The sequence below is a fragment of the Xenopus laevis genome, chromosome 9_10S (genome assembly GCF_017654675.1).
Source record: "Xenopus laevis strain J_2021 chromosome 9_10S, Xenopus_laevis_v10.1, whole genome shotgun sequence".
In the NCBI taxonomy this organism is placed as follows: domain Eukaryota; kingdom Metazoa; phylum Chordata; class Amphibia; order Anura; family Pipidae; genus Xenopus; species Xenopus laevis.
The window spans coordinates 29,265,300-29,278,010 of NC_054388.1; the positions used below are offsets into that span (position 1 = coordinate 29,265,300).

At 40.8% G+C, this 12,711-nt stretch overlaps 1 protein-coding gene and 1 long non-coding RNA gene across 2 annotated transcripts; one reads left to right on the top strand and one right to left on the bottom strand.

Annotated features, from left to right (window-relative positions):
• Window positions 1-3,780: 3,780 nt before the first annotated feature.
• LOC121398926 lies at window positions 3,781-4,537 on the bottom strand. Its single transcript, XR_005964619.1, has 2 exons — window positions 4,232-4,537; window positions 3,781-3,958 (listed from the first exon to the last, which is right to left on the bottom strand). It is a non-coding gene; the product is annotated as an uncharacterized LOC121398926 (long non-coding RNA).
• On the top strand, window positions 3,815-9,709 carry syngr2.S (synaptogyrin 2 S homeolog). Its single transcript, NM_001093319.1, has 4 exons — window positions 3,815-3,919; window positions 7,086-7,323; window positions 8,057-8,193; window positions 9,182-9,709. Exons 1-4 carry the CDS (start codon window positions 3,821-3,823, stop codon window positions 9,359-9,361), a joined length of 654 nt encoding a protein of 217 aa, NP_001086788.1. The 5' UTR covers window positions 3,815-3,820; the 3' UTR covers window positions 9,362-9,709.
• The last annotated feature ends 3,002 nt before the right edge of the window (window positions 9,710-12,711 follow it).

Genomic DNA, 12,711 nt, shown 5'->3' on the forward strand with positions numbered 1-12,711 from the left:
CAACCCTTTCCTAAATTTGGAGAATTTGGTGACATTTACAAAAATCACCTCATAACTTCTACCTTGCAGCAAACAATTACAAACAATTAGGGTGACCTGACTGAAAACCACATCATTTTGTAAACTACACATTATGATGACTCCAAAATGGGTGATTATGTATTTCTGCTCCAAACTGTATAACTGCAAAGCAATGTAAGAAAAAAAACACGAAAAAATCAAATACAATTATGCAAATCAGTAAAATAAAATAACTGATCCGATAGCGTGGTTAGTGGTCAGAATACTCAAGGCAAAAGTCACGGTATGAAATCAACAGCTTTAGGGGGGAAAAAAAGGGAAATTATAAAAATGAAGAACTAAAAAACAAAAAGTGATCTGCGTTCCCTGTAAAATTCAGCCTGCAACTTTGTGCCTTTATATGGTCAAAAAAACCACTCAGTGACATACTGTGGAAGAACAGTAGCCCTTATAAAACATGAGTGGAACTCGGAGATCCCTGTATAATTCAGCCTGCAGACTTGAGACTTTTTATGGTCACAAAACCCCTAGATGACATCTAATATCCTTATCATTTAAAGAAGGGGGTACATCATCACTTATAATATATGAGTGGTACTCAGAGTTCCCTGTACAACGTAGCCTACAGCCTTGTACCTTTATATGGTGATACAAGGCATCAGTGACTTCGAATATCCATATTATTTCCAGTAACGTGGACATTATCCCTTATAATAGATGTGTGATACCCACTGTTCCATGTATAATTCAGCCTGCAGCTTTGTGCTGTTATATAGTCACACAACCCCTCCGTGACATCTAATATCCTAATCATTTACAGTAGGGGGTACATTATCCCGTTAAACACACAAGTGATTCTCAGAGTCCACTGTATAACTTAGTCTGTAGCCTTGTGCCTTTATAAGGTTAGAGAGCCTCTCGGTGACATCTAATATCCTTACAATTTACAGTGGGGCAACATGATCCCTTAAAATATGAGATACAAAGAGTTCCCCATATTTATAACATCCTGCAACTTATAGTAGTGTCTGTAGTTGGTATGACCATCAGAAATCACAGGCCCCATACACAAAGTTAGCAGAGCCTTCCCTCCGCCAATTATTAACCCATTGGTGACCTGGGCCCCTGGAGCAGGGTCGTGCCATCAATGCAGACACATGGCCACACCCCAGACCTGTTGATTGGCTGCACACCTAGACTTAACATCAGATGATTTGCTAAGTCTCTATTTATTAGGATCAATGTTAAAAAAAATACTGTCAAAAGAATGATCAATTAATGGCATTGAGTCTAAAGTCAGAAAGAGAGGACAGCTGTCTTGCTGATCCTGACTATTTTACTAGTATTCTATAGGCCGGCACATTTTTTAGGGAAGAGGATCACTGGCCCAGGGATCAAAGTTAGCGATGTTTACCACTGCTCCACACTGCTGAGCAATTGCATCTGGATGCCAGTATCAATTAACCGTTGTACCTTTACATTAGGGAAGAACCTGCATAAAAAGTCATCTCGATGCAGGTTTTTATACCATTGGTTCTGGTATACTCTTATTTTATAACTGATGCATTTGGGACATGGGTTCAAGGATGCTTGGGAAGTACATGTGTCTACATATATGTTTCAAAGGGTTTTTTAACCTTTAAGTCTTCTGAATTATTGTGTGTATTTGAAAAGCCTATTATATTTTGGCATACCTCCCAACATTTTGAAAATATAAAGAAGGCCAAAAAGTTTAGCTGCTCGCAGTCCGGCAAATAATTACCATGTCCATTTTACAAAATTTGGCCGGTTATGGAAAGTTTTAACACATTTCTGTGTTATTAGTTTTGCTAATGAAGGTGAATTGCCCTTTAAGTTGCATGTCAGTTTCCTCAAGAGACCTGCTTATCTTAAATTGTTACAATTGTTTCTTTGCTTATCTTAAATTGTAACAAATGTATCTAAGTGCACCTTTCATGTATTCTGGGCTCTCTGCCAAAAGCCAAATTAAGTTTTAGAAGCTTTGTATCTTTTTCTGGCTGTTCAGTGCAGGAGATCACATAGAATGTGTGGATTTTTCAACAATCTGGGACTGTGGGTTGAGCTGCCAAAATCGGGACAGTTGTGAGGTATGTTTTGGTATTTTGGAGTGTGCATATTTTAGGGTCTTCCTGCAGTAATCAATATGATTTTTGTGTTGATGCTGTGTTTGTTTAATAGAATCCCTCTTTTTTCCAATGATTCCCAATGGTTGTAATGGCTGTACAGGACCGTGCACGTGCACAATATAGCTTTCCGGGATTGTCACTGTTCTACCCCAGGCTGTTTTTTTTAGAGGAGCACTGGCCCAGGGAACTTTACTGTGTAATCATTGAGAGAAGGGGGCTAACATATAGGCACTTCCCCAGTGTAAAGGGTAATAGACCCAGTTACATAAATATAACTGGTGCCTACAGGAGATTAATGTAGATTATAAGAAAGGAAACACAGCTCCAGGTACCCACTAACTGCCAGACTGCTGTACCGAAGTGTCATTGATTCTTCACCAGAAGTCAGTGGGAAAGCTAATGCCACACGGGCTGAAAATGTATTCGTATCCATCTCAGCAGGCTGATTTTCAGTACTGATTTTTAGCTCAAGTGCATTTTCAGTGTAGCAGAAACGTAGTGATCACTTTTTGCTCCGTGATCATGTTTAGTTTCCACAATTAAATTCGATTATGTCACTGAGCTTGCTGATGAGCCGATGAAGCTATGAGTGCATTTGAAACAACAGCACCACCTGCTGGTCATTTCAGCCTACTTAAGGGAGTCTGCTGGAATGATCAAAAAAAAAATATGAATTGCTAAAGCACAGAGAAGAGCGCTCTAAACAATTCTGCATGAATTTCTTTTGAATGCCCAGTCAAATCAGTTCCTGTCCCATCAGAGCTTACAATGTCCCCGTTATAGTCACAGTTTCTTCCGTAACCTTTTAGGGTCAGTCCACACGAGCAGATTTGGGGAGAATAGTCGCCCACCGACAAAACGCCTCTTCTTTGGGGCGACAATCTCCCCAAACTGCCTTTCCGAACTGAGACTATTATCCCACTTTTACTATAGGCACCATCTCTCCCTACTATACCTGCTATCCCCCAGTCACAGTCCCTTCCTAGAGACTATTATCCCACTGTTACTATAGACACCATTTCTCCCTACTATACCTGCTATCCCACAGTCACACTCCCTTCCCAGAGACTATTATCCCACTGCTACTATAGACACCATCTCTCCCTACTATACCTGCTATCCCACAGTCACACTCCCTTCCCAGAGACTATTATCCCACTGTTACTATAGGCACCATCTCTCCCTACTATACCTGCTATCCCACAGTCACACTCCCTTCCCAGAGACTATTATCCACTGCTACTATAGGCACCATCTCTCCCCACTATACCTGCTAATTATAGCCCCTCTACCACTATAGATTTTACCAGCTCCCACTTTACAGCCAATCTATTGAGTTTATTATCCCCTCAGGCCACTGGCATCACATAATCCTAATATACCTCTTCTACCACAGTCAGACACACTGGATTTTCCACTATAAAATATACTACTAATTCGATAGTAACAACTCGGTGGATGAGACACAAAAGTATAATCACGTGATGACATAATACCATCAATTTCTCTCAGTTCCCCATTGGCCCCTGCCCAAGCGCTGTATATTGTGACTCTCACCGCCTGGAGCGGCCTTTTGAGACACGCCCTGTACAGCTCATGCGGGCGGGTACTATTTTGTCACACGGAAGTTTGTTGCGGGACAAGGAAGCAGAATGGAGAACGGGGCGTACGGGGCACCGAAAGCGGGGAGCAGCTTTAACCTAGAAAACTTTCTCAGGCGGCCAGAGACGATATTGAGGATCTGCAGCTGCGTGAGTATCACAGACACTTTCCTGTCACACATGCGCCACCTGCACGGGGAGTTAAGACAGATACATATTAATAATCTGCTCTGTGCAAAACAGCTGTTAACTACAGACGCCAGCCTTATTAACTGTGTGGAGTTACTGTATGGAGTTAGCTGTAGTTCGTGTTCTTTACAGGCTTCCCTTGCCCTAGGATTAATTATGTTTAATCATCCTTCCCCCGCCCCACTTGTCATGTGCTGCTCCAGTGCAATACCTAGCGCTGAGGATGATGGGAACTGTAATGAAATGAGTGCTGGCAGGCGACCCGGCACATACCTCAATGCCTGTGCAATGTAGCTGTTCCCTCTCCTGGTGTCACATGTTTGGGCTGAGGGTCACATGCCGTACCCGGCGTCACGTGATGCCTTAGCGGGGCACGTGCCAGTGTTTACTGAGTTGTAAGTGGGATGAAGCCGCCCGTGACCCTTTCACTGCCGAGAGAGTCTTTAGTCGGGCAGTGACAGAAGTGCCATAGAGCCGACCCCGTGCAGAGCAATAGCAGCGAAGGGGGCGGATACAGATCCGGGTGTGCTGGCTGGGCCTATAGTATGACGTGTTGTTGCTATTAGTCTGCCTTTTCCTTTTCACTGGCTTTATATTTCTATTCTTTCATTAACAGGCAAATAGTCACCTTGATGTTTTGGAATAAGATTCGCTCAAGAGTCTCATTTATAATCACTGGGCAGTACCCTATGGCTATAACATTTGCTTTCAGTCTTAAAAATGCAGCTGGCTAAAAAAAACAAAGCGTATCACTGACTGGTTGCTATGGGTTACTGCCCAGGTGCAAAATTGTAAATGTCTAGAATCCAGGAGCCTAAATTTTAAGTAATACAAAAAGTCTTTATTTTACAGTATGTATAATGCAGGCAGCCTATGATTAAGGGGCCCATTTACTTTGCTCGAGTGAAGGAATAGAATAAAAAAAACTTCGAATTTCGAATGTTTTTTTGGCTACTTCGACCTTCAACTACGACTTCGACTTTGAATCGAACGATTCAAACTAAAAATCGTTCGAGAATTCGATAGTCGAAGTACTGTCTCTTTAAGAAAAACTTCGACCCCCTACTTCGCCACCTAAAACCTACCGAGGTGCAATGCTAGTCTATGGGGAAGGTCCCCATAGGCTTTGTAACAATTTTTAGGTCGAAGAAAAATCGTTTGATCGATGGATTAAAATCCTTCGAATTGAACGATTCGAAGGATTAATAGTTTGATCAAACTATTTGTGGCAAATCCTTCTACTTTGATATTCGAAGTCGAAGGATTTACATTCGGCAGTCGAATATCGAGGGTTAATTAACCCTCGATATTCTACCATATGTAAATCTGCCCCTAAGTGTTCTTAACACAAAATGTGTAAGGCTTTTATACATAATGTAATAAAGACTGTATTATTTAAAATTTGGGCTACTGGATTCTATTGACATTTATGATTTTGGTGTTCCGGAGTGGCGCCTGCCTGCAATCCAAGTTTCATGTGTTTCTCGCCTTTGCTGAAGGTCTGGGGCATGAGGACCCGGACCCACCGTGGAAAGCAGTAAGCTTGTCCCATATTCAATGAATTCATGCTTCCAAAGTTTTAGATTCCGGTGCAAAATTGCCCAGTGTTTGTAAATGAGACCCATGTCAGTCTGGCTGTTCACCCAAGAAATGCTTCTCCTGCATGAGCTGTGGGGTGCAGGGGAAACAATGCAGCCTATGGTGTAATCTCCTAAATAGGATGAGTGGCAGAGTCACAAAACAGGTTTGGCCTGTGTGTGGGATTAGTGGTTCACCTGGAAAAACGTGGGCTACGCTCCTGCCCAGTGACTGATCCAAGTGTTGGACCTTGGAGTGTAATTTGGCTGCATTTGTCTCCGAATAGCAGGGATATTCAGCCAATCAAATATTCCTTCCTCCAGCTCCAGTATGGCATCATCACAAATATTTATTCAAGTGGTGATCATGTCTGTTAAACAAGGTTTTCACTGGGTGATGTAGAAAAGGTACATATGTATGGTCTGAACTGTTTTCTGTATTTTTCCTACACAAACATATCTGATTCCACAGATTGAAAGGAAACCGCAATACCTGTATGGGCAATTTCCCAGCATCCTTCAAAGTTGATCTAGAGGCAAGAAAAAAAATCCCCTTTTTCAAGTCCCCCTAGAGTTAACTTTTAGTATGTGATAGAATGGCTTATTCTAAGCAACTTTTCAATTGGCCATGGGCCAATATCCTTACATTTTGTAGTAGGATGTACTTTTTTGTTTTTCATAATAGGTATGTTTTGATTTTGAAAGACTATGGACTATGAATCTTTCTTATGTAGAATGTATTGTTTGAGAGAGTTTAGAATTATTGGGGCACAGGCTAAACCTTATTGGCTATAGTAGCAACAGTTATGCCTGGCAATTGGTACATTTGGGGAGACTGGCTACTCACTGGGAATCTTATGCCATGGCAATTTGGGCAGTGTATGAGTAACACATCTATTTTGCACCATTGTTAGAGATTGTGGAGTAGGTTGGGTAGGCGTTCAGTTTAGTCAGCCAGAATATGGAAGCGTATTAGTGTTGTAGTGTAGTTGACTGGGCAGGAATGTTTGCTTATGAAAAGAGAATAACAAGGCTGTAGTTTACTTTTCTTTTCTATTACATTCTGTTATTTGAACACAGCACAATAGACTGCAATACAGATTGTGAATGTAAAGCTGTTAGGTGAATGGCACACTTAGCATTTTGTGTTAGTCAATTCACCTTTCATGCAAATAAGAAATCCCTTTTGAATATGTTGTAGAACTCGACTAGAATTTCCTCATGTTTGCCAGTACAAAATGCCCAGGCTATTTCATGCTGGAAACACAAGGCAGGTGCTATTTAGCCAACCTCAGCAGGAAAGATCTGTGCCTACGAATTTGCCCCCAGGAGCTCCCCATATTACTGTTAAAGGGATGCTGAAACTTTATGCTGGAGCTATAATCTCAGTATATAAAATACAGCATTTCTAGACATATTGTAGGCTTAGTTCTCCTTTAAGTGGTAGTTATCTTGAAAATGAAACTCTGTATGGAGCTTTGCTCCATATTTTTATCTGGAAATGTCAGCATGTAATAAGTTATTAATTTATTTGTGTTTTCTCCTTGCAGGTCTTTGCTCTCGTTGTCTTTGCTTGCATTGTAACTGATGGTTACTCAAATAACCCGGGTGATAGCAAGTTATACTGTGTATTCAATAAGAACAATGACGCCTGCCACTATGGAGTGGGCATTGGGTTTCTGGCTTTCCTAGCATGCATCCTCTTCTTGTTTCTGGATATTTACCTGCAGACCCTAAGCAACGTCAACTACCGCAAATACATAGTGTTGGGTGACTTGGGCTTCTCTGGTGAGTGGCTACTTCCACAAGAGACCTATATAATAATTGGGTGGGATCTGTGGGTTTTACATATCTCTCTGTGTAGTATTCCTTTGGAGGATGGACCAGTTTCGAAATTGACTAACATTTCAAAAAATGTAGGGCAAATTCCAAACTAAATGGTAGAATATGAATTACACAGAAAACAATTGATACTGCTCAGCCTATAATCACCATAAAAAAAGACATCCGAATATACGGTGAGCACGGGTGTAAATACCCCATTCTATCGCCTGAAGCAAAACTACAGTAAATTATTTCAATATAGGCCATATAGTCATAGGTCACTCATAGGATCCTTTTGGTGGCCCAGGTGCCTTGCCCAGAACCCTTAGCTTTGGGGTGAGTAGCCTGGGGAAGCACTCCAGGGAATCACCTCATTAAATCCAATAAAGCCTAGATGATACAAACTCATAGGCTATCATAGGGTGGGATCTGTGGATTTCACACACCTTTCTGTGTAGTATTCCTTTGGAGGATGCACCAATTTTGAAATTGACTAACATTTTAAAAAATGCACCAAATTTCTAGTGGCAAATAAATGCTGGGGGATGTATTAAGATTGCCTCCTATGGACCAAAAGTGTGCCAGCTTATTCCTTCCTGGAAACATTTAGACATGGAGAATGTCATATCTATATTTTTATTTTGTTGGTCATGGAAAGCTTTATATTGTTATATTGATTTCTTTCTCTATCCTGTAGTGCTGTGGAGTTTCCTCTGGTTTGTGGGCTTCTGCTTTTTAGCCAATCAGTGGGCAGCGACTGTCACACAAGATTTGACTGGAAGGGACAGTGCACAATCAGCCATTGCATTCAGCTTCTTTTCTATCCTAAGTTGGGTAAGTCTCTCTCTCTCTCTCTCTCTCTCTCTCTCTCTCTCTCTCTCTCTCTCTCTCTCTCTCTCTCTCTCTCCCTCTCTCCCTCTCTCCCTCTCTCCCTCCCTCCCTCCCTCCCTCCCCATACAGAGCAATATTAGGCTGTTCCAGAACCCATTGCTGAAAAAGAAACGTCAATCATTCCAATTAGAAGAAAAGAGGGTCCGCCTAAATATTCGGGATTTGGCATTTTTTACAGTGAGAGCTGTGAAGATGTGGAATTCTCTCCCTGAATCAGTTGTACAGGCTGATACATTAGATAGCTTTAAGAAGGGGTTGGATGGCAAGTTTTAGCAAGTGAGGGAATACAGGGTTATGGAAGATAGCTCATAGTACAAGTTGATCCAGGGATTATTCCGATTGTCATTTTGGAGTCAGGAAGGAATTTTTTCCCCCTCCGAGGCAAATTGGAGAGGCTTCAGATGGGGTTTTTTGCCTTCCTCTGGATCAACTGGCAGTTAGGCAGGTTAAAAAAAAATAAAAGGTTGAACTTGATGGACGTGTGTCTTTTTTCAACCTAACTTACTATTTTCCAGGTATGGGATCCATTATCCAGAAACCTGGTATCTAGAAAGCTCAGAATTATGGAAAGCCTGCCTCCCATAGACTCCATTAATCCAATTTTTTAAAAATGATTTCCTTTTTCTCTTTAATAAAAAAAAACAGTAGCTTTTAGTTGATCCCAACTGAGATACAATTAATCCTTATTGGAAGCAAAACCAGCCTATTGGGTTTATTTAATGATTTTCTAGTAGACTCAAGGTATGAAGATCCAAATTACAGAAAGATCCATTATCCAGAAAACACCAGGTCCCTAGCATTCTGGGTAACAGGTCCCATACCTATACTTAATTACTTGATTACAAAAGCTGTATTGTCATGGTTTTATATGATTACAGATTCCCTTGATTACTTCTTTTAGCATTATAAATGATATATATTTTTTTTTTAGATACCGCTTGCTGTCTTGGCATACAAGAGGTACAAACAGGGTGCAGATTTCAACCCAGATTATGTGGATCCTACTCAGGACACTTCCTCATATCCCAGCTATCCTGCCAGTGACAATTATCAGAGCCCACCCTTTACCAACAGCAACGAGACAGGAGATTATCAGCCACCACTTTACTAAACAAGACATTTATACTACCCAGACTGGTGTGGTTTACAGAAGGAAAGATAAGCCATTGAAACGTACATAAGTCTGAACATAAGCCAGTTTGTAACATTTCTTTTTGTCCAGATCAGGCTCTGCCAAGAATACTAAACAGCCCTCTGCTAGCAGGCCTCTGATAACTGTGGATGAGGAAATTACATTTCCTTTTCTAGAACAGTTAGAGATGCATCTCCATTGTGTGTCAGCCTTCCATGGTTACTAGCTTATACTTTTATTGCAAGATCATGCACTGAGTATAAAGGGTTTATTCTTTTTAGTGGCAAAATATCTGGATTAAAGAAAATACTCAGTGTGGTTACTTAATGGAGATTTAAGTGCCTTAATATGCATATATGAAACAGAGAAACCACTTCCAGTGCTTAATATTGCACTATATCAGACTTAGTCTTTGTACAGCTGTGGTAGATACGTCACTTGTGCCAAATACCTGTATATATTTAGATTCAGCTTTAGGGAAAAGGCAGAGAAGCGGTCCCATTAAGATAAACATGTTTGTATTAATCCTGCAAATAAGTATATGGTGCACAAGTTAGTACACTGGAATACATTGAGAGGGTATGTATTGTTGACTAGTGTTTCAGAGCCCCCGAATTTCAGCGTCACCGCATGCATTGCCTAGTTTGTTACCACTAAAACCTAAATGAAAAAAGCAGGTGCATGGGATTGTATGAGGCATTTTTGACACCCCCCAAATACCTTAATAAACATACACACAGACCGTATATGCTGGAAAGGTCACTGGTTTTATTTAGGGGTTAACATACCAAACAACACTGTTACAACAGTTCTTAAACTTATAACACTTACGGGGGAATGTAATAAAAGTCGGTAATGGAAAAAACTATTTGCAATGTGAAAAGTTATGCCTTTGCGCAAATTTAATATAGCTTTTGCGAACTTGGAAACTGTTAGCGACCTCTGCGAAGTTTATAGTTTGCGCCAATGCACAGTAAGGGGCAGATTCACTAAGGGTCGAATTTCGAAGTAAAAAATACTTCGAAATTCGACCCTCGAATTGAAATCCTTCGACTTCGAATATCGAAGTCGAAGGATTTAGCGCTAAACGTTCGTTCGATCGATCGAAGGATTTTTCGTTCGATCGAACGATTAAATCCTTCGAATCGAAGGATTTTAATCCAACGATCGAAGGAAAATCCTTCGATCAAAAAAAGTTTAGCAAGCCTATGGGGACCTTCCCCATAGGCTAACATTGACTTCGGTAGGTTTTATCTGCCGAAGTAGGGGGTCGAAGTTTTTTTTAAAGGGAAAGTACTTCGACTATCGAATGGTCGAATAGTCGAACGATTTTTAGTTCGAATCGAAGTCGAAGGTCGTAGTCGAAGGTCGAAGTAGCCCATTCGATGGTCGAAGTACCCAAAAAATACTTCGAAATTCGAAGTATTTTTCATTCGAATCCTTCACTCGAGCTTAGTGAATCGGCCCCTAAATGTAATAACTTACTGGAAAAGTGGTTATGTTTGCTCCAAAAGATTACGACACCTTCAAGCACTTCTTAAGAGTGCACAATTAAAATTCGCAATGCGCAATTAAAATTCGCAATGCAATAACAGTTTAAGGAACAATATTACATTGTGAGATGTGGATTTTTATTCTTACTTGTGCGAATTGTTTTGCTCTTAGCGACTTTTATTACATTCCCCCGTTAGTTCCTTGCCTTGAGGCCCAGGAACCACCCTAAAGTTAGAAAACTATCCACCCGATTGGGCGACATTTACTCCCTAAAAAATGTTACCATTTTTTAAAAATGTATCAGTTATTTGTATTAAACCTGAAACCAGGTGGGGTGTAGGGGGAAGCTCGTTCCAGTCGGATCAGATCCAAAAAGACAGACTTCTTCGCTGCGCTGGTATTTATGCCCCTTGGCTCCTTCCTCTCACATCTGCAGCCAATCCCTAATTCCCTAGCACATCTGCACATTAATTAACAAGCCCCTAATTTAGCCTCACCAATCCCATGAGGCCCTTCGCTTTACCGCTTGGCCCTAACCATTCTACTTATTGGCTGTTCTGGAAGGTGCCTACGCAAGACACATCAAGAACAGAAACCACCTTCTTTTATACTTTAACTGCTTGCTACGGGCTCTTTCAGTGTAGGGGGGGGGATTTATTATATTTAGAATAACACAAGCTTTCTGAATATGTATGTTATAAGAATATGTATTACATTTTGAAGTTTTGTACCAGCCAAGGGCAAGATCTTGTGACAACTTTGAAGGCCTAGATCATTACTGTTATATAGATGCCAAAGCTTTAGGTGGATACAGCATTTCTTTTAAGAGTTTAGTTCTTCTTTGAAGATTGAGAAAACTGATCGACTCTATAAACCCCAGCTAAAATGGTTCTGTTGGGCACAGTATACTGAGAGAAGCTGCTCCAGGAGCACATATTAATGATTAACTTGAAATACCCTACCCTTTTCTCCAAAATTTGAATGACATATTCTCTACCACAGCAAAATATATAAATATAAGTCTTACCAGAAATTAGCTCTTGACAAGGGATGCCACCTGAATTCAATATTGAAGTGATATGCTTGGTTACAGTCGGAGATATGTAGAACTTGCTAGACGTCAGTTTGGAATCCACAGAACAAGCTCAACCACTGTTTGCCTTTATGTGATATGGAATTCTAAAAACATCCATTCTGAATACTCGTATACAGCATATGTTGTAAAGGAACATTTATGCCAAAAAATGAAAGTGTTTTAAAGTAATGAAAATGTACTGTTGTACTGCACTGGTACAACTGGTGTGTTTGTTTTAGAAACACTACTATAGTTTATGAAACAAGCTATTTAGCTATGGGGGCAACCATTCAAAGAAAAGGCATAGGATACACAGCAGATAAGCTCTATAGCAGGGGTCCCCAACAACGGGGCCGTAGGCTGTGCTGAACAGGCCCCGGCTGCAGTCTATAATAGCTGCAAAAACAATGAAAAATGCCCCAATTTCCTGCAATCCCGATCCCTGATGTACCATCCCCATGACAACAGCTGTGCGAAGCCCAGGACACTTTCTACTGATCACGACAAGGACCAAAATACTGCTTGGACAGTTTTTTTGGTAAGCCTGAAATGCACTCATGCATCTTCCCCAACAAACCCCCACCCCCCTGGAAAGTTTGGAGACCGCTGCTCTGTAGTATACAATTGGATTCTTCAGAACTTACTTGTTATCAATTGTGTATTCCGTGCTTAAATGGCTGTCCCCATGCCATCACAGCTGCTTGCTTATATAAACTATAGTAGAGTTTCTGAAGCAAACACACTAGTTTTACCATTGCAG